The 19706-nt window shown below is 32.8% G+C and overlaps 2 protein-coding genes across 2 annotated transcripts; both read right to left on the minus strand.

Annotated features, from left to right (window-relative positions):
- Nucleotides 1-500: 500 nt before the first annotated feature.
- Smp_201170 (unnamed protein product) lies at nucleotides 501-728 on the minus strand (the record flags this gene model as incomplete). The annotated part of the gene is made up of 1 exon (XM_018792017.1): nucleotides 501-728. The coding sequence occupies one exon, from the start codon at nucleotides 726-728 to the stop codon at nucleotides 501-503; it is 228 nt and encodes a 75-aa protein (XP_018644920.1).
- Nucleotides 729-4258: 3530 nt separating this feature from the next.
- Smp_010230 (unnamed protein product) lies at nucleotides 4259-18687 on the minus strand (the record flags this gene model as incomplete). Its single annotated transcript, XM_018792018.1, has 5 exons — nucleotides 4259-4579; nucleotides 8311-8440; nucleotides 12625-12854; nucleotides 13312-13521; nucleotides 18631-18687. The coding sequence occupies 5 exons, from the start codon at nucleotides 18685-18687 to the stop codon at nucleotides 4259-4261; spliced, it is 948 nt and encodes a 315-aa protein (XP_018644921.1).
- Nucleotides 18688-19706: the final 1019 nt, after the last annotated feature.

Genomic DNA, 19706 nt, shown 5'->3' on the forward strand with positions numbered 1-19706 from the left:
CTCGGGTAAATTTATTTAGGTATTATGTTTCAAAAAAATATGTTGTGTAGAATATAACCTAATAGACAGTTATTAGTCGAAAACATTATTTCCCTGTGGATTTAGAATCTGGCAGTCCTAATAGAATGAAAGAGATCATATTAGAAACTTGACTACATTACTCAAGTCAAACACACATTAAGGTCCGCATTTTCGTGATGCTTGGTAAGTTATTGAAAGTTCTTCAAAAGTAATAATCTAGATAAGCTAAAATCGGCTAACAGAAAAACTGTCCAAACGGTGACGGTGGCAGCAGCTAGCTACATTTTATACCGACAGGACAAGCTACTGTCATCATATGAGGAAATTCCGATAGGTTTTTACTATTAGTAACGTCGCATAGAAAATTAATGATGAGATGATCTATATTAGAGAAAAACAATTTGCAAACAATAAACTCCCCACTGAGTTATGATTCTTCCTTATTGTTTCAAAATCCTTCTCCCTATCCTCGTTTGACATTATTTCGTTAGATGAAAACCAATCATGGTATTAACATGGTTTTCTACTTTTTCACATCTAACTCGTAATGATACTTCACCTGACCAATTACTTCCCATATTTTCTACAGTATCATGAAGCAGTATTATGTGAAAAGCATTAACAAAAGTAATTTGTTCTACATCACTTGTATTACTAATGATGTTTGCAAACATTATTATTGCCAACATAAGCATAAAACACTTCATAGTGAAATACGACAAAGAACAAAAGATAAAATCACAAGTTCTAAAATTGTTTTTTTTCAATTGAATTAGTCTCAATTTTTTTACGTGTAATTCTGTAAAATATTACACATGTGAGTAATTATGCGAAAACCTGATGCATTGCAAAACAAAACAACCTCAGGTTGATAGGATTTTGTTTTGGTGTTTTGTCTTACACATACAGAAAAAAATAAATTGGCAGATAATAACTTGCCCACCAATTATCAATGATCAGAAAACACAAAACTCAACTCGGTAAGTAAAGAAAAACACTATAGTCGATCCGTCTTAAGAAGCCTAAAATAAAAAGTGTTGTGAAATGCATTAAGTTTGTTGTTGTTAAAGGTATCAATGAATTTTGTCCGGAAAAGCAGTCCAGTTTGTTATCATACTATAAAAGAATGAAGTGACTAACGTAGTGTGCAACAGAAGGAAAAAAAATACCCAAATTGAAAAAAACCTCTAAGTATTGGAAAGAAGGTTGAAGATCAGGTCAAAAAAGAGTTCTGTTTATAAGTACACAACGAACGCCCTCTGTTACATAGATCATGGGGAACAACACACAAGAACTATAGAAAACAAAAGTAAAACAATACATTCTCAAAGTTAAACAGAAATTAGTATTAATATAACAAAAAGAATACAACTAACGTTTTGTTTTCAATGAAGAATTTAATGGATTACAAACTTCTTTTTATTATATAATCATCACTGCTTTTTTAGCACTATTCAATAACCCGGAGTTTTCTCTGAAATAAAATACACTCTACTTTATATACTGTAAATACACAATAGATTTCTTATTTTTAATTTAACCGGGCATTTAAACATAATAAACCTTCATTCGACTTCCTTTTTTTATAAAAAAAAAACCATCTTAAATTCGCTTAGTATTGTCTGTTTGAATCTTCCCATTGATGTTCAGGACTGCAACTGGTCAGTCTCTAATTGGCATATGTACATACTGTGCGTATTGCCTCGATATAGCCTTAATTCACAAGCACTATAAGCAAAGATGGATAGTGGCTAACAGTGGAATCTAGGACGCGCGTTTCGTCCTATTTGGGACTCGAACCCAGTACCCATTCGCTTCAAAAGCCATCGCGTTATCCACACAGCTACCCATCTTAGTTTCACAAGTTTATTTTATTAAAAATTCGGACAGATATTTCATATTAAAGCACAAAAATTCTACTTTAATCAACCATATCACTGAACTGTTTTGGATTCTTAAAATAGTTGTTTGTACAGATTTGCTTCTACTTCTAACAAATGGATCATGTAATACTTATAGAGAAAAATAGAATCCGTTATTAGAAAAGGGATATTTCACTTATACATAGTTAAGTATGTACTGATAATAGATTATATAGGTAAGAATATATATATATATATATATATATATATATATATATAGCCAGAAACAACAAGAAGAATGAATCAAAGCGATAAGGGAAGAGGCTTAAAAAGGGACATGGAATAAGGTATTTCTACTAGTTATTTTTACAGAAAGAAAAGTTATCTTTGAGAAAAATGGAAGTTCAGAGGGGGTTTTATGGAGAATTTAGTATTTTCATAGTTGAAATCATGAAGTTAGACATTAACACCGTTGGATGCCGACCAGCTCAGTGGTCTATTGGTTAAGGGCTTCGGCTCGAGACTGGTAGGTCCTGTGTTCGAATCTCGTGAGAGCAGGTTCGTGGATGCGCACTGCTGAGGAGTCCCATAATAGAACGAAACGGCCGTCCAGTGTTTCCAGGTTTTCCATGGTGGTCTAGCTTCAATTGACTCACGCTTTCAACTATGATAAATACTAAATCTCCACAAAACCCCTTCTGATATTATTAATTAGTTATAAACTGAAGTGGACTTTAGTTTTTTCTTCCTTTTACATAGGTAGATATTGTTAACATATTCAAACAATTAGTATTTGGTGTAACCTAATAAGTAAAATGGACATTTTAATTTATACAGCCAATGCATTCACGAAGCAATAACACGAAATACAGACAATAGTTTTGGAATTACATAATAATGACTGTACGAAATTGAATTTAAAAACTACTTCTTACATTTTAATTGCCATTCATAATGAATGTTGAATAAGAAAGTTATGTAATGAAAGTAAACGGTATTATCAAAATTTGTTCATTGCAATAATTTTCTAATGTTGTATTGTTTATCATAATAATATTATCTAAAGGACCTTAATAGCTATGGAATATGATAGACACATAAAAGTCATGTATATCTCATATAGGTAATCACCAACTTACATCTTATTTTCATTGTTGAGGAAAGAGAAAGTGTGCGTAATACAATGAACCTGATTACAATCACCGACAAAATCCTAATTTAGCTTACATGTAAATATATATTATTCGATTAAAAAACCAAAGTGAAAATTCCTTTACTCAATTAGACTGTCGAGTTTAATAACATAATATCAACAATTCTTTGAATAACAACACTAAATGCAGTTAGTACAATTTAAAATAGAACTTTATATATATATATATATATATATATATATATATATATATATATATATATATGAAAGGAAAGCAGTTGGAAGTTCCATATTTGAACATCTAATCGACTGTAATCACTCTACTGATTCACAGTTTGATTTTAAGGTTGTATATACGATTCGTCCAAATCTACCTAGATTTTTTCGTACCAAACTCCTTACAGTAGCCGTAGCTCTTACTGTCCGTGAGCTCAGTCAGTCAGTTACAACGTAGAACTTCGTACGTACGTACATCAGTTCGAGTTGCCATACCACATCCGTGAGCTCAAACCAGAACTATGTGTACAAAAATAAGTACGTCTTATCGTTACCGTTACCGTAGCCTTAATAATAATAATAATTTTCACTGTTGAAATCATGAGTCAATTGAAGCTAGACCACCATCGAAAACCTGGAAGCACTGGATGGCCGTTTCGTCCTATTATTACTGCATTCTCCTTTACCTATGCCTTATATTCTCATTATTTACTCATGAATACTCATCATATCGCCTTATTTATTTTTACACCTCTATGACCTTTAATTATTGTAACAAAAACATTTAAATCATCTTATTATATTCACTAAATCTATTATTATTACTCGTATTACATAATCTAGTATTATAATCTTTCTATTACGTCATCTTGGTTATTAGTGTTCACATTTCCTCACGGAATTAGTACTTTAACAAAACATTTTCATATATATATACGATTGTACAGCTTGATAATAAATTCGTTGAAAAGAGATCCCTTCGCTGAACTTGATGTTTTTAATTTTTAATGTTTAAATGGGAATTATATGTCAATTCTACAGTTTTAAGCAACTATTTTCAGGATTGGAGATTTAGACAAAATGAATTAGTGTTTCGGAGAATTTTTATTAAAGTTTGTATATTTATTAGAAGTAACGAGACAAAGTAAATACATTTAGTTGTGCTGTATTACCAAGTAGATAATAAATTACTATGTAGCAGTACAAATGTATGACAGAGATTGTTTTAAAAAATAAATAGAAAAGAACATAACATACCAGCACGTTCTTGTTTAAGTGTATCCCATATATTACAATTGAAATCATCATATCCACCAAGTAGTAATCGTCCACTTTTACTGAAAGCAACACTTGTTATTCCACAAATAATATTATCATGACTAAACATTCCAATTTCTTGGTCAGCTCTAATATCAAAAAATCGACAGGTTGCATCATCGCTACCAGTTGCAAAAGCCAAACCACTTGGAAAGAATATAATTGCATTGATATCTGATTCATGTCCAGTGAACGTTTGTTTACATTGACCATCACGTATATCCCATAGCTTTTAGGTCAAGAAATTTGAAAAAAACATATACGTTTCACAAAGATTTTATCAATAAAGATAAATTTTTCAAATGAATTAGCCAGTCATATGCAACATAGAATCTGGGACATATGTGTATGCATTTAAGTTATTACATCATATCAGCAAGAGGAGATAGAATTATAAAAAACCCAGACCAGAAGTTGTAGAAAAATTAGGCATAAACAGTACGGTTTGAAAGAAGATAATGAACTAATCGAACAGAAAGTACAAAATAATTTTGGAAATCAAGATCTAAGGAGAGGAAAACAGTGAATGAATCTGAACCAGTGTGGTCGATAATGAACCATGTTGCCTAACGTCTTTTAAACACTGGTCATGATTATTACGAGGACTTTAAATAGGTAGCCTACACTTGTAAACACAGCTTAGTCCAATAGTCAATGATTTCATGGGATTATGTTATATCTTGGTTTAACAGTTATCTTCCATCCTAGCGAGACAGATCCCAACCACCTTAGTCAATGGAAACTCATTACCCCAACAACTGATTTGATATTTTTAAGTGATATTCTGAATCTAATCTCAGCAGTGTTTACTCAGTGGTTCCAACATACGCGAGAAATGCTTTGGAGGCATCTGTGATCAAATATTAGTAACCTACAAATATCATTCATATACGTACCTTACGTTAATTGTCATCATAACACACCTTACCTTGATCCATAAAATTACAGAAATTTCTGAGAACAAAACAAGAAACCGAACTATTCCAATTTAAAAATCATAATTTGTTAGTGTGAATAACTTTGATAGAAAGCTTATCAGTGTTGCATAATACATAACTGGATAACATTCGTCATAAAAACATTTGACATTTATTTCAAGAGATAAAATAGAACAAAGTAGTTAATAAATTACAAACAATAGGACAAAATAAACAGTATCTATCCAACAACATAAAAAAAGCCTTTGAAAAAATTATTACTTATTACCATTAATATGAAATCGATTAAATAAGTGAAAATTTATGTTTTCATATTCGATACACATATTTTAATGATAGTTAGTTGTGATACTACAACCAAAGTAGACGGATTAAAACTTAAAAGCTAATAGTTGAAAGTTCAATGGTTTAACTACTAAAAACCAAAACTGGTGCCAACAAAATATTATTATTACCAATAAAGTCAATAATTTCTCAATGTACATTGCTAATTTAGGTATTAATTTGGTTAGTTGAAAATATCAAAAAAAATACAGAATGTTATTCTTAGAGATGATTTTTCTGCACGATAATAAATAAATGATAATGATTATCGATGACATTAAATGATAACAGCGCTATATCGTGGACTGATTAAATATACCAACGAAGAGAATTGGATTCCGAGTCAGTGGTCCGAGAGTAAAAGGTTAGGTACTAAACCTTAAGATCCTGCGTCCGATTCCCAATGGTGTCGTGTGTGTTCACTGGTGAGCAAGCCTACACCAAGATGGAACAGCTTAGTCTTCTCTGGATTTTAATGACATATAACTGATGTCGACCAGAGACAGATGTCATCTATAAATGATTTAATATTATGCACCATTGTTGCAAAGTACAGAAAAAAGTACATTTGGTGAAATTGAAATATATTAAAATCACATTCATTTTGAGAACATAACTCAATTTAAACAGCCTAAGGAAAAATGCAAATCATAAAAGAATCAAACATAAATAATAACAATCCCTACAAAACCAAAAATGCATGACGCTGAAAGCTGTTTCTGAATGGCATTACAGAACATAAGCAAAGGAAATCTAACTGCAGTCTTTTCAATAAAATTGATCCTATAAGGCCCTCACCTACACCTCAGTTTGTACATTTTTAAGTTTATTAAGCCCTTGAATTAAATCTGATAGACAGTGTCATTTTTGTCGGCAACAGTTTGCCCATATCTTTGCATTAGTATTCCCAGGTTTTAATGATCATGCATGATTGATCACGTGTTACATCCTAAACATATACTCCTCTACTACGCTAAATGTTGGTTACTCAAATCGTGCTTGGTGGTATTTTTATCCATGTTGTGCACAGATAAACTATATTCAGAGCTTCATACTGTCTTGTAAAGTTTATACATTGCTGAGGAATTATTGTAATAACGGTCATCTGAACAATCGATATACGAAGTGTACGAAATATCTCAAAAATTTTCCACTATAACTAAATCTCTTAACAAGAATGGACAGTGTTTATTACCTTTACACTGGAAGCTTTTGTTATGATCAGATGTAAAGTATTGAGTAGAAATAACACAATATATAGATGCAAGATCAACCGATTCAGTGAACATATTAACAATCAGTGGTGTCAATAGTAAACAAGATTTTTGTATTGGCATATTCATTTAGATTGTTTCGTGATAATCGATGGATAGAAAAACTTAATAATTGGAAAACTATGAAAACATAAAGCAATTAGTTGTGTTCTTCTCCTATAGATAAAATGTATCTACATTTGAGCATCAACCATGTTTATCAGTTTATTTCCTTTACAGACTGATTTTTCTTTAGATAAGTTGATAGAACAGAATGACATTTTTTACGTCGTACAGATTTTTTCGTAACTTAATATCATTTATTCATTAAGTACAAATTCGTGGAATTGATTGTATTTGCGTAATGGAAGTGAGTGGAACGGGTTTGAACCTGGAACCAAGTAGTTGTACTATTTATTAAATCACAGATCCATTAAGATATATTAACTTAAGCGAAGAGGCTGATGTGATAGGAAAATACATCACATTCAAATCCCTATGAGTCACACTTGAGGATTTTTTTCTGTTAACAAACCAAAAGATCAATCAGCATAATACTTAAAAAAGAGGAGTATCATTTCTTTCTAACAACAGTGACCTAGACCAGCTTAGTAAGCAGTAGAAAAATTAGTATTAAGTTATTTTACCGTTTTTTCCCTGGAATAAGGAATCTGAGCTTGGAATATATTCGTAGCGTTAGATATTTTTATTTGTGATGTATGGCCAATGTTTGCCGAGCCAAAAATTTAAAAAAGCATTTGAACGGACATGCAACGCACTAACGTTAAACAGACAGGCATTCATTACATTAGAAACTAGAGATGGAATAAAATTTCAAGCCAGGGGTAGGAAAGAATGAGAGAGATAGAAAGACAAGGCAGGCGCATAAGAATGGTCGGTAAATAGACAATAGCAATCAATAAATAAAGAAATCGAAAAGCTATGTTACTGGCCTGCACAGGGTTTTATATTCTAAAGCTATTATATCAGCTTACTTTATATCGATTAAATATCAGAAACGCGTGAGCAATTAGTTGATATATATATATATATATATATATATATTAGCACGTGTTTATATTTATTTCTTTGATATTTTTCGAAGTTCGAACTGGTGACCGTGTACGCCCAAAAACCAGTACACATGAATAAAAAAAAGAACTAAATACTACTTACTATAGCAACAGAGGTTGATTAATTAAATGAAAATAAGAGAATGCGTGTGAATTTCAGCTTTATTTCATGACAGCCATAGACAAGGATAAATTTTTCAGGGCGTTTACAATGAACCTTTATAAACGATAAAAAAAATTCTTCCTATTCCCATCAAACAAAAGCGAAACTTTGAAAAAAGACTATTTTTAGAAAAGAACATAATTATTACTAAGATTACGCCAAAATTATATTAAGTTATTGAGAATAAATTTTAAGTAATAGAAACTAACTTTTGCCGATGCGTCACAAGCTCCTGAAACAAATGTCCGTAGATCAGGTGCCAAACTAAGACTCATTACATCGCCTGTATGACCTGTGAAAGTAGCGACTTGTTGGCCAGTTTCAATATCCCAGAGTCCACTATAAGAAAAAGAAATATAGCACAGTCAACATCATAATGATTGAAACTCTTGAAGATAAAAGACAACACATTCATTCACAAACAAAGCGTACTGATACCAGTAACAAAAAACTACCAGAAATGATAGAAAAAAGTGTATTACAGACATGTACTTTCTTATTTATAGAAAACATTAAATAACATATTAAAAACTCTGATATAATAATAAATATTTGGACTTATGATTATGTTAACAACTTTATTATTCTCTAAATTTGGTTTTAATTTACGAAGTTTTCGTTTCTACAAAAATCTCATGTATAATGCAACTTAGTAATCAAGCAGCTTCGATTAGACGACGTCAAAAATAAAGTGTTTACCTTTATAAAACTACCGTGAGCTTATCTAGAATGAGGTATGTGAGGGCTTTTCCTGGTACCGATAGTTTTATGATGCCTCTATAGTTTTCACATTTTCTCGTACCTCCTTTCTTTGATATCTTGATGAGGTGTTCTTATTTCCAGTCTAATGGCACTTGTTCTTCCTCCCAAATCTTCCTGATTAGAACGTCGAGCACCTTTGCAGTTACTTCTATCTCTGACTTCAGTGCTTCAGCTGGTATATTGTCAGATCCTGCTGCTTTCCCACTCTTCATTTGTCTGATAACCGACCATCCTGATTTCTTCGATCGTTGATGGAGTGACATCCGTTGGGAGGTTTGTGTGTGCTCCTTCGATGTTCGGTGGGTTCAGTAAAGCTGGCCGATTCAAGAGATCCTCGAGATGGTCTACCCGTCTGTTCCTCTGTTCTTGGATCTCAGTGATTGACTGGCCTTCTTTGTCTTTGAACGGTCTCTCCGATTTTCTACACTTTACTGTCAGTTTCTTTGTTGTGTCATAAAGTTGTTACATATTTTCTTCTCTTACATCCTTTTCCGCTGTCGCTACTAGATCTTCCACATATTTCTGCTTGTCAACTATAATGCCCTTCTTCAGTTGCTTGTTTGCTTCTGTGTATTCGTCCTGTACCTTGATATTCTCTGCTCTTCTTCGGTTGTTGTTAATTGCTGTCTTCGTGTTTTTGATTGCCTGAATCTTGTCAAGAGTTTCGATAGATATCTATTCCTTATATGTTGATGCTTCTTGAATCCCAGAACCTTTTGACACGTTTAAGTCATTACTTCTTTGATACCTTTCCAATTGTTCTCCATGGTAGTTTCCTCTTCTTCGAGTAGTTCTTGTGAGGCTTGGGATCTGTTGTTAAGAGTTGTCGTGAGTTCGTAGAGTTTGTCAGTATGTCGAAGGAAAAGTGTATTAAACCTTTGTAGTGCTGTTTCTCCAGCAATCTAGTGCTTGTCCAGAATCCTGTCAAATCTGTTAGGTTGGAGGAGGATGAATTTTAAAACTGGATACAAGAAGATCAATCAATCGACTTTTACTACGTGTACGTCTATTTAACAAATGACGAGCATATTGTACAACATCTCACTTTGTATTGCTTTTCGGACGTAAAACAAGCCCGATGAAAACAGAAAACATGTAGAGGTTGTTATCTTATCAGAACTGTCTTCAAAACATTACTCGCGTAAAATGGAATAACTCCGTAGGAAATAGCAAGGTTAAATATGGAGTACTAGGTACAGACGGTGAATCACTTAATAAGACTGTGGACATTCATCGACTGAAATAGTTTCGATATGTGTAGCTCATTCCTAGCTACTGTCCTTTCCGAGGTATTGTTTCTGCCCGAGTAGTAGAGTGGTTAGGGTTAGCCGAAGTGCAACATAGTATTATTCATTGGATAATAGACTGACACAGAGAATAGAGAATAAATATGTGTAAGATCAATAATGCCGTAACCAGACTAGTGGAACCAAATACACATTCACCATTGTCATTATTTATTTATTTACTTATAGCACACAGTATTTCTGATTCAGTAAGGCACGAAAGAAACATTCGCAAAAGAAGTGACAATCATCTGAGCTAAGAAGGAGGCAATAGTCGTAAAATCACTATGTCAATAAACAACAAGGATCCTTGATAAAAATATAGTTTCATTGAAGGTGAAACTGCAACAGATTTCTTCTAGTTGAGGATAGCAATCCTACTTTCAGGAGAAATTCGACATGAAACTACAACAGGATCATTACTAACTTCTGAAACTTCGTAAGCCACTGTTTTCTACAAGCAAGGTTCCCAATCGAGAAGTCGTGGTGGACCGTGAGACCCCAATCATATACCGTCATTTTTTATATCACGGGTACATGCCATAAACTAATTTCCTTCCCATACAGGTTCAGAGTTAGAAAGAGTATGATGTGAAATTCAGCGGGATGACGTTTGTAAAGTTTGTTCAAGACGCCAAAGTTGGTACTTTAAGATGGTGATTATAACTGAAATATCATAATGCAGTCCAAAGATCTGCATTATTAACGTTGTGTTGCTACTAGATATCGGAAATGCTCCGGAAACAACAGTGGCCAAACATAGAGTTGTTACACATTCTCAGCTAGGAGGATTCGGCTTTCACAACTGTAGATAGTAATTGATCTCCAAAGTATCATTGGATGTCTAATATTTTTCAACCAGGTAGCCATTTGTACAAATACAGACATTTTAATTCAACCAATTTATACAACACATGCAAATAATAAGTAAAATATCTACTCTTTTATTGTAATAAGATATAGCAATAGAATCTTTTAGTTTACTGGATAAGAGTTCATTAAAATATCCTGATATAATTGACAGTAGAGAGGAAGAGTTTAATTTTTCTTTATGAATGTAACTGTTTTATTTAGATTATACAAATTTTCGGATAAGTTAATATAAATTGTTCAGTCAACTAAACACTATCAGCATATAAATATATATGTATAAGATTCAGATTATATCATAAGTAATCCGGAGAAACATATCAACTGCTGAAAGTATGCGAACTATTTTAAATACAGTTCACTAGTATTTTAGAACAAACCTGAAAGATAGTCTTTTATCTGACTTTCTATGCTATGTAGGGAGTGTAGATTATACTTATGTGTCAACCATTTAGCAGCGGTACTTTATGCTATAATACGGTTATAAATTTAATTATTGTAGATTTGATGATGGCTTTTTTCATATCCTGTACATCCTTAAAGTATCCATGACTCATTAAACAAATTACTTAATTGAAAGATATCATTAGTATAGGTTTGTGGAGATTGTTGAGTTTTAATTGAGATCATGAACCGATCAATGTTAGACCACCATTGAAAACCTGTAAGCACTGGACGGTCGTTGTCCTCCTAGTACGGGACCCCTTAGCAGTGCACATCTATGACTCCACATGCGAGAACCGAAATCAGGTTCGTTTTATTTTATAAATATTCGCTTTTTATGGGTTATTAATAATGTACGGTGAACCAAATCTTTTTTTATTAAATATCCTTACTATTTTAACAAAAACAAGAATTTAATAAATAAATATTGATTAAAATGTTTACGAGACTATACTTTATAGATTGTTTCATAGAAAACATGATGAGTAAAATATTTTACAGCTACATAAATTAGCTTCCGAATAAAAAATATTTTGATTTACATATATTTATAGGTTGTTAACAGTAATACTTGAAAGTGAAATATAATAGATAGCTGTCTGTGTATATTAGATTCTATAAAAGGAACTAATATGCTTTAAAGTTCATTGCTCCAAAAACATCTACAGAATGAATAATTTTATAGAAAATGATGTTCTTCGCTGTACTCCATACCAAAAATTAGAAATGAATGCTAATTTTCACTAAAAGCTGAAGGCCTAATTTCTTATACTAAGCTACACGTATTATCAGGTTAATACAACTCTTATTTGGAAGAAAATGACTAAAGATTTAAGCATTGTTAATATTCTACTATTGGCTTAATGTGACAAACAACTGTCAAAATAGTTTCTTTCTTCCGAATTCTGTCACATAAGAGTGATAATTCATTTTTGAAGATCAATGTAATTCCACGGATCATATAGTTACCTGTGTGGTTTAAAAATCAGGAGACCCTTGTTAAAGTTCTCTTGGCAATTAGTAGTCATTCCTGATGAATAGAGATTGTGATGCACCTTGTAAACTAATTATAAACTGAAATTATGGCAAATAAATCCGAGTTCGATGTAACGAACTTCGCACAAAACAGAAAAAAAATCGAGTGAATCACATGACACATACCAAGTCACATCACCAGAACTTGTTACAATTTGACTGTCATCAAGAAAACGACAACATGACAGATATCCTGTATGTCCTGGAAGCTCACGGCTAACACGCACATTGCCTTCGCGTGTTTTAAGATTGTAAATGGAACAAATGTTGTCCAAACCACCGCATGCGACATAATTACCGGAAGGCGCATAGGCACATGTCATGACCCAGCTACTTCTTAGAGGAATGGCATGAACCTACAACAGAATTTTGACATGAAATCGAAACAAGTTGTTATTCGCACAGATCACGATACAACACTGGAATGTATAACAAACAACTAATTAAAAATCAAATATTGTAAAATGAAAACTAAATTTAGATATGAATACTACTTCCTTACATTATCAATCTACTTGATGAACTTACAAGTTTCTGAGATGTTGACCTGATTAAATAATTTTAAAAAAAGCGAATGTAGTCAACACAAGCATACAGAAAACAATGTGGATCCAAAAAACATTAAAATAAATATATTCAGTTAAAAAGTTTTTGGATTCCCAATGTCAACCTCAACATAATTAAGTAGGGATACGGTGGAAAAAAACTACGAAAAAAGTGAATTACATGAAGTATAAAAAATTAGATAAAGATATTTACATAATCCACGATTTTGTATAACTATTTATATTTTCTAAACAAAATTATTCTTGCCTTATTAGTAGTATACCCATCCCAGACTATAAGTTTGCCATCTTGTGAAGCAGATACAAGATTGCGCGAATCAGTGCTCCAATGCATAGCATAAATTTTAGCCAAATGACCCCGTAAAGTACGACGAGTACGCAACTGAATTCGTCCTACCGGCTCCACGTTACTAGATGCTTGAAGTAGCGTAGTATCAGCTGCAGCTTTGCGGGCCTCCTAATAAATAAATAAAAAGTAGTCGATAACAATAATAAAAATAAACTGACTAGTAGACTATAATTCAAAAGAGAAGTAAAGACTTCTATTTACTGTAAGCCAATAAATTACTATATTTAGATAAAATATTGTGAAATATATTTTTCAGTCATCAGAAAAAAATTATACAGCTTATACTTTTTAAAAGTTTGAACATTTTAAACCCTACCAGTTTCAAAAACTTAAATATTTCCTTTAAAAAGCTGTAAATATTTCTACACCTCACCCAAAGAATCAATACGTAAACTAAGTAGTGGTAGTTTATTGATTAAAATATTTGGCTTTAAACCAGTTGCACGTTTAGACTATGCACTACCTACTTCGATTTCAGTGCCTTTACCATAATAGTGTAGCACAAAGCCGACTATATGAACCTTTACTTGGTAAGAAAAAAACAAATAGAGATTAGATTGGAGCAAAGAGGCTTATAAAATATCGATTACATAAAAAGATTTTCGACTAACTTTATTTACAGTAAACTAACTTATGTATACGGTAAAAGAATAATAAGAATATTAGAGAAGTATTCACAAATGAAACTTGAGCGGTTGAAATAAAGGATGTTCAGTTCCCGTTTAGTCGAACAAGAAATAAAAATACAAAGACATACATTCACGCTAGTAATATTTATGATCTACACCTTGTTTATCAAAGTCGCTTGCTAATTATCTGTACGATGATAACGTGAGGATTTTTTTCTTCCTATGAAAATCAACCTCCATTCTCTGTCTTGTTGTGAACCAACGATGAGCAATTGATGTATTCGAGTCCCATTTTCAATACTTTGTAATTGTATTCTTGGACATTAGTAGTGACTGAATTGGTACACAGAACAGAATCAAGTGGTATAACTAAAACTGTACCATAGCCATAGGTGTGGCTGGAAATTCTTTATAGTTTAAAGGACATGATCATCATATATATTCTTGCATAATTAACAGCGCTATTCCAAATTTCGTTGATAATTTCAGTGTCATTTTACCCCTGAGTGACTGAAACGACATGAACATTATTCACAACATAACAGAAAAAGAATATAAACAAAATCTGCAACAGCAAAAGTGACTTAAGTTAAAATGATAGAGTATTTAAGTCATAGAATAATGTGGACAGTGAATATAGCAATATTAGTAGTATTTAAATAGTTGAATTCATAAGTCGATCTAGGTTAGACTACCATTGAAAACCTAGAAGCACTGGACGACTGTTTCGTTCCAGTACGGGACTCCTCAGAATTGTGCACCCACGGTTCCATATGCAGGACTTGAATCCAGGACCTTCGATCTCGCGCGGGAACGCTTAACCTCTAGATAACTAAGCCGGCATCTAACAGTGTTGATGTCTGGACTAAATCAATCTCTGGTCTTACACGATCATTCATCTATTGTCTCAGGTAGATACTTTTCCCTACCCGATACGGATTAGACTCTACTGGTCACGGCTTCGGCTCATGAATTCAACTACTAAAATTACTACAGTCTCCACAAACCCCATTCTGATAATATTAGCATTGACTTAGAAGAGCCATGTTAATTTACAATTTATCACAGTTATAAGAGTAAACAACAAATCTAAGCAAGTTTGAGTTTTCACTGTCTAAAATCAATAACCAGCAGATCATACATAGACCAGCTACCAAATATAATATCCCCTTTTAGACGCAAAATATCAGCTTCAGTGAGTATCACTATAGCTAGGTATATGAAATTGTCAGAGTTAAGACAAAAGTGCATATAGGCTCCAGTATTCTGAAGGAACAAATGGCGTATGAATCAATCGTTGGTCACCGGCTACCATGGAACTGCATCTCCTCACGAAGTTCCACTGCCTAATGGATCAGACCCTTAGGTCGAAGGCTCCGGGTGTGGCCCCCTAAAAAACCATCTGCTTCAGTTTGGGCACCTGAGCAGTATCACAGCCCTAATACAAATCAAATGAGATTTGTGTGGCGCAAATATATCTAATGCCCCCTTGTGCCAATATTTATGTGTTTAAATAAATAAATAAATAAGCTTGAAAGTGCCAGGAAATTAGATAGCACTGAATGGAGATAAGGAAGGTTTCGCTTCCTTAACAACGGGTTCAGAAAAATATCAATTATGTTTATCCAAGTGTTTAAACTTATGATTTCCCCATTCATGTAACTATACTAGTGAATACATAACTCAAGGATTTCAACAAACCATAATAAGTTGATCGTTGTATCCATTGTAGTTCGGTGAGGGAATTTGGAGTTATTTTCGGTACTTGATTCAAAGAACTACAAAACCATACTTTATTTCCTAAATTACGCACGATTAACTAAACTATGTAGTCTTTTACTTAACATGGCCGTGAGTAGCTTAGTACAGAAAAGCAGTTTCAGTAAGACTGAGTGTAAAATCATGTAAATGTTATTTAGTACGCGTCAAATTTTTCAAGTAAGAAGTATCGTTTAAAAATGTTCATACAAACAATTTTAACGAGATTCCAGATGTTCAGGATGTACAGAAGAGGAAATCTGAAGTTTCCAGGACGACTAGAGAAATTTCTGCTTGAATTACACATCTATAAGAATAAAAGTAGCTTATTTTTGTCAAGGAGTAAATTTTAATAAGTTACCATAGAAATCAAAATTGAAACCGACACATCAATAATACTTAATCCCTCGTAGTAAATGTCGCGTTTATTGTTATATCTTATGAACGACAGGTTCAATTATAAAGGAATAAAATGAGGCATGTGACTGAGGAAGAGAGACAACATATTAACGTTTTCAGTTATATATTAGCTTAAGGAATGAGGGGAAGTAATATGATGAAAAACGAAGATTAAATTGTTGCATCACTGTTGTACAGACTATATAGTAGGTCTGCTCTAGAAAACATAGTACACGATAGCAACATAACAGCCACAAAGAGTCTAATTTATAAGACTATAAGCAAAACCTACTGATGGAAGTATAAGGATATTCTATGAACATTCAAGATTAAGTGTGTGGATTAGGGTTTAAGCCCTTCAATTAGTAGAAAAAGCTTTAATACCTAATATATTTATTGAATAGAAAAAATGATTAATACATTGGACTGGAAGAAAATGAACAGAAACGGCCGAATATTAGGGATAAACACAAGCATAAACAATGAAAGCTGATATTCATATCATTATTTTCCACAACTTAAAAAATCGAGTTATATTCACTACGAATTATACGTTTTGATCACGGTGAATTACACACCGACCAGAAACTGAATTAGAAAAATATTTCAGAATACAAATAAGCTATGGACATCAGTGACATATCGAACTAACTAATTTTATATGACCTTATGGCCTCAAAAAGTGGATACAGTTTTAAACTGTTAAAAACAACTGAACTTCTACCTCAATTTTTACACACATTATCATGTCGATAAGTATGTAAAGTGAGTTTCATAAACAAATAATTACCGAAGGAACAAATCTGCCAAATTCTGGTTAGAAAATGTAGCTTCTCAATTGCTAGCATGATGGTAGTGTCCTTCTATAATCAAATAACTTCACATACTAAACATTGGTCCAAATAAATAAGTGTTCTATTAAAGTCACATTTTCTAAAGAATTACAACTGTACATTTCGAACTAGTCACTAAAATTATTTACAAAATAAAATGAAGGTAAGTTGGCTGAGACATTGATTCAGTGATATGGCATTTCGAACAGCGATGCACCGATTCAACTAGTCATGTTTGTCAACAACGCTGACGGGAAACTAGTAGCAATGTTTGGAATAATCAAGGAAATAAATCAACATTGAAGAAAGAAATATGGAAACATTACACATTCAAGAAAAAAGATTAAATAAACACTTTAGTGATTGGTCTACCTTCACTGTATGGTGAAATACTTCTAGTCTTGATTCGTTTGATGGTGAGCACATTTTATTTTCTTTTAAGCTCCAGTTAACACAAAAGATAAGTCTTGTTAAGGCTTATAAGAAACCAAGAAAGATAGACTTAAATTAATAGCTACTGTGAATGGAAATGTGTAGCAAAAAAAATCAGATCAAATGATCACTTCGAGCGTGGCAAATATGAAGGACATCTGGGGTGTATGGCACTCATGTCGATAGATATAAGTAGTATGTAACACAAATTGGATGTGGAAAACCTGGCGACAGATGGTTAAGAAGAGCAAGTTGAAGAAAAAACAGAAACGGGAATAGAAAAATTTTGTGACTTTGGAGAATTATACAGAATGTGAAGGACAAATGATGGAATTTTGCAAATGAAGTATTCAATGCATGGTTCTCATACTTTGACAAAATATTCCGTAATATACAAACATACATGCGGTCGTCCCCACCTGAGTGTTCATTCATTACACATCTAACAGAGTAAACGAGATGGGACTGGAGATCCGAATAAATTAAGATGTGACAAGATTGTAGATAACTGAACTAGTTTTGAGCGACCGAATCATCCAAAAGTGATTAACAAGAATATAACCTGCAACTGCATAAGGAAGTGTTGTGAAACCTAAAAAATATGTTAGCGTAAAAGATATTACACAATAAATCCTGGCAACGTAGATGGGATCGATTTCGTTAAAAGTAACGTTTTGGTATTCATCATAATTATTTAAGTCCAGAAAGCACCTATGATATTTTTATAGATTCCTAGTTTTTAAACTGTTTTAACATAGAAAAGGACAACAGTCGTTTTATATCTAGATGAAAACAAACAATCATGAGTAATACGGCTTGAAGCCGATCTTCGGCTCTCCGTAAAAATCACACTAACAGACAGACAAACGTTAATATAGAGCATGGCACAGATTTGGGCTGGCTTAAGTTCTCACATCACATTAGCACGAGGAAATGAAAATAATAGAGATTTCAGAAGAGATTGAAATAATATGGTAGCAATAGTGATAAGGAAGATTAAACACTCAGAATTTGAATCGAAAAATAACTACATTGAGGCACTTATATATTCTCAAGAGTTTAATTTTTTTTAAAATGCGACTATAAAATACCTTGACATTAACTATCTGGCTAAAAGTGATATAAGGAAATTACAGACTTCAGATATTTTTTACTCTTAGACTTACCCTGATCATATTTTTGAGTTGTTCACTTTCTTGCCGTAGCTGATCCAGTTCACTCATTTTGGATGAAAAACTGAGAGGAAAAGAAGGTTTGATTAGAAATAAATCAATAAACATACAAATGTCGACAATGCAATAAAACAAACTCGAAATCCAAATTACTGTACACCTGTGAATATGATAAAATCATAACAAATGAATCCCCACGTTAACGTAGCTTCACCTTTTTATCTCATTGATCCCGAAACGACCCAAGAACAGAGAGGCTCATGGTCATTAAAATGATATACGGTGTACAGTACCTAATCGACATAAGACTACAGAATTCAAACTTCAATCATGGTGTTACGGTTCGGATGCAGATTCACTTTGTCAAGGTTTTAGGGAACCGGATAACATTGTTACACGAAAAAGGCGTAGCTCACGATCTAGTAAATGAAACTGTATGAGACTAGTGATTTATATTTTAATAAAGTTTAGAAAAACTGTACAAGATATTTCTCTAAAAATATGTTAGCCTCCGTATATTGAATTACGAATATGCTAGAGATTCGTTATACAAAACCCAAAACATTACATATACTTACAAACATGCACAAGGAAGAGCTATTCATAATTCCATGACTTCAAACAGACTTCTTAGATTCTCTATATGAAATAAAGCTCCTTGAGCCGGATACTATGAATTGTTTCGTGACTGGGTAGAGCTGATAAAAAGTAAAATGACGCCACTTCCAGAAAAGAGGTTGATTTAACTACTAAGCATCAGAAGATGCCCATACAGCAACCATATGCGAGTTCATTACTTGAATGATGCTCTTACAGACACAGAACAAGATTGCTAGTCATGTTAGTACCAAATGTGCCTTGCGTGGAAAGTCAATTATTATGTTACCCTAAGTCGTCCGGCGATTCATTGTAAAAGTGGAGTTAGGCAAGAGTAGGAAATTATTGACAACTTTAATGTCACTGATTATAAAAAAGCCATTACATCTTGTTAAACTAGTTTGCAATTTGATAAAGAACATAAAATATCAATAGGGACTTATCACTCTATATAGCAAATAAACTTTATATGG

This window comes from Schistosoma mansoni (genome assembly GCF_000237925.1).
Source record: "Schistosoma mansoni, WGS project CABG00000000 data, chromosome 1 unplaced supercontig 0010, strain Puerto Rico, whole genome shotgun sequence".
NCBI lineage: Eukaryota > Metazoa > Platyhelminthes > Trematoda > Strigeidida > Schistosomatidae > Schistosoma > Schistosoma mansoni.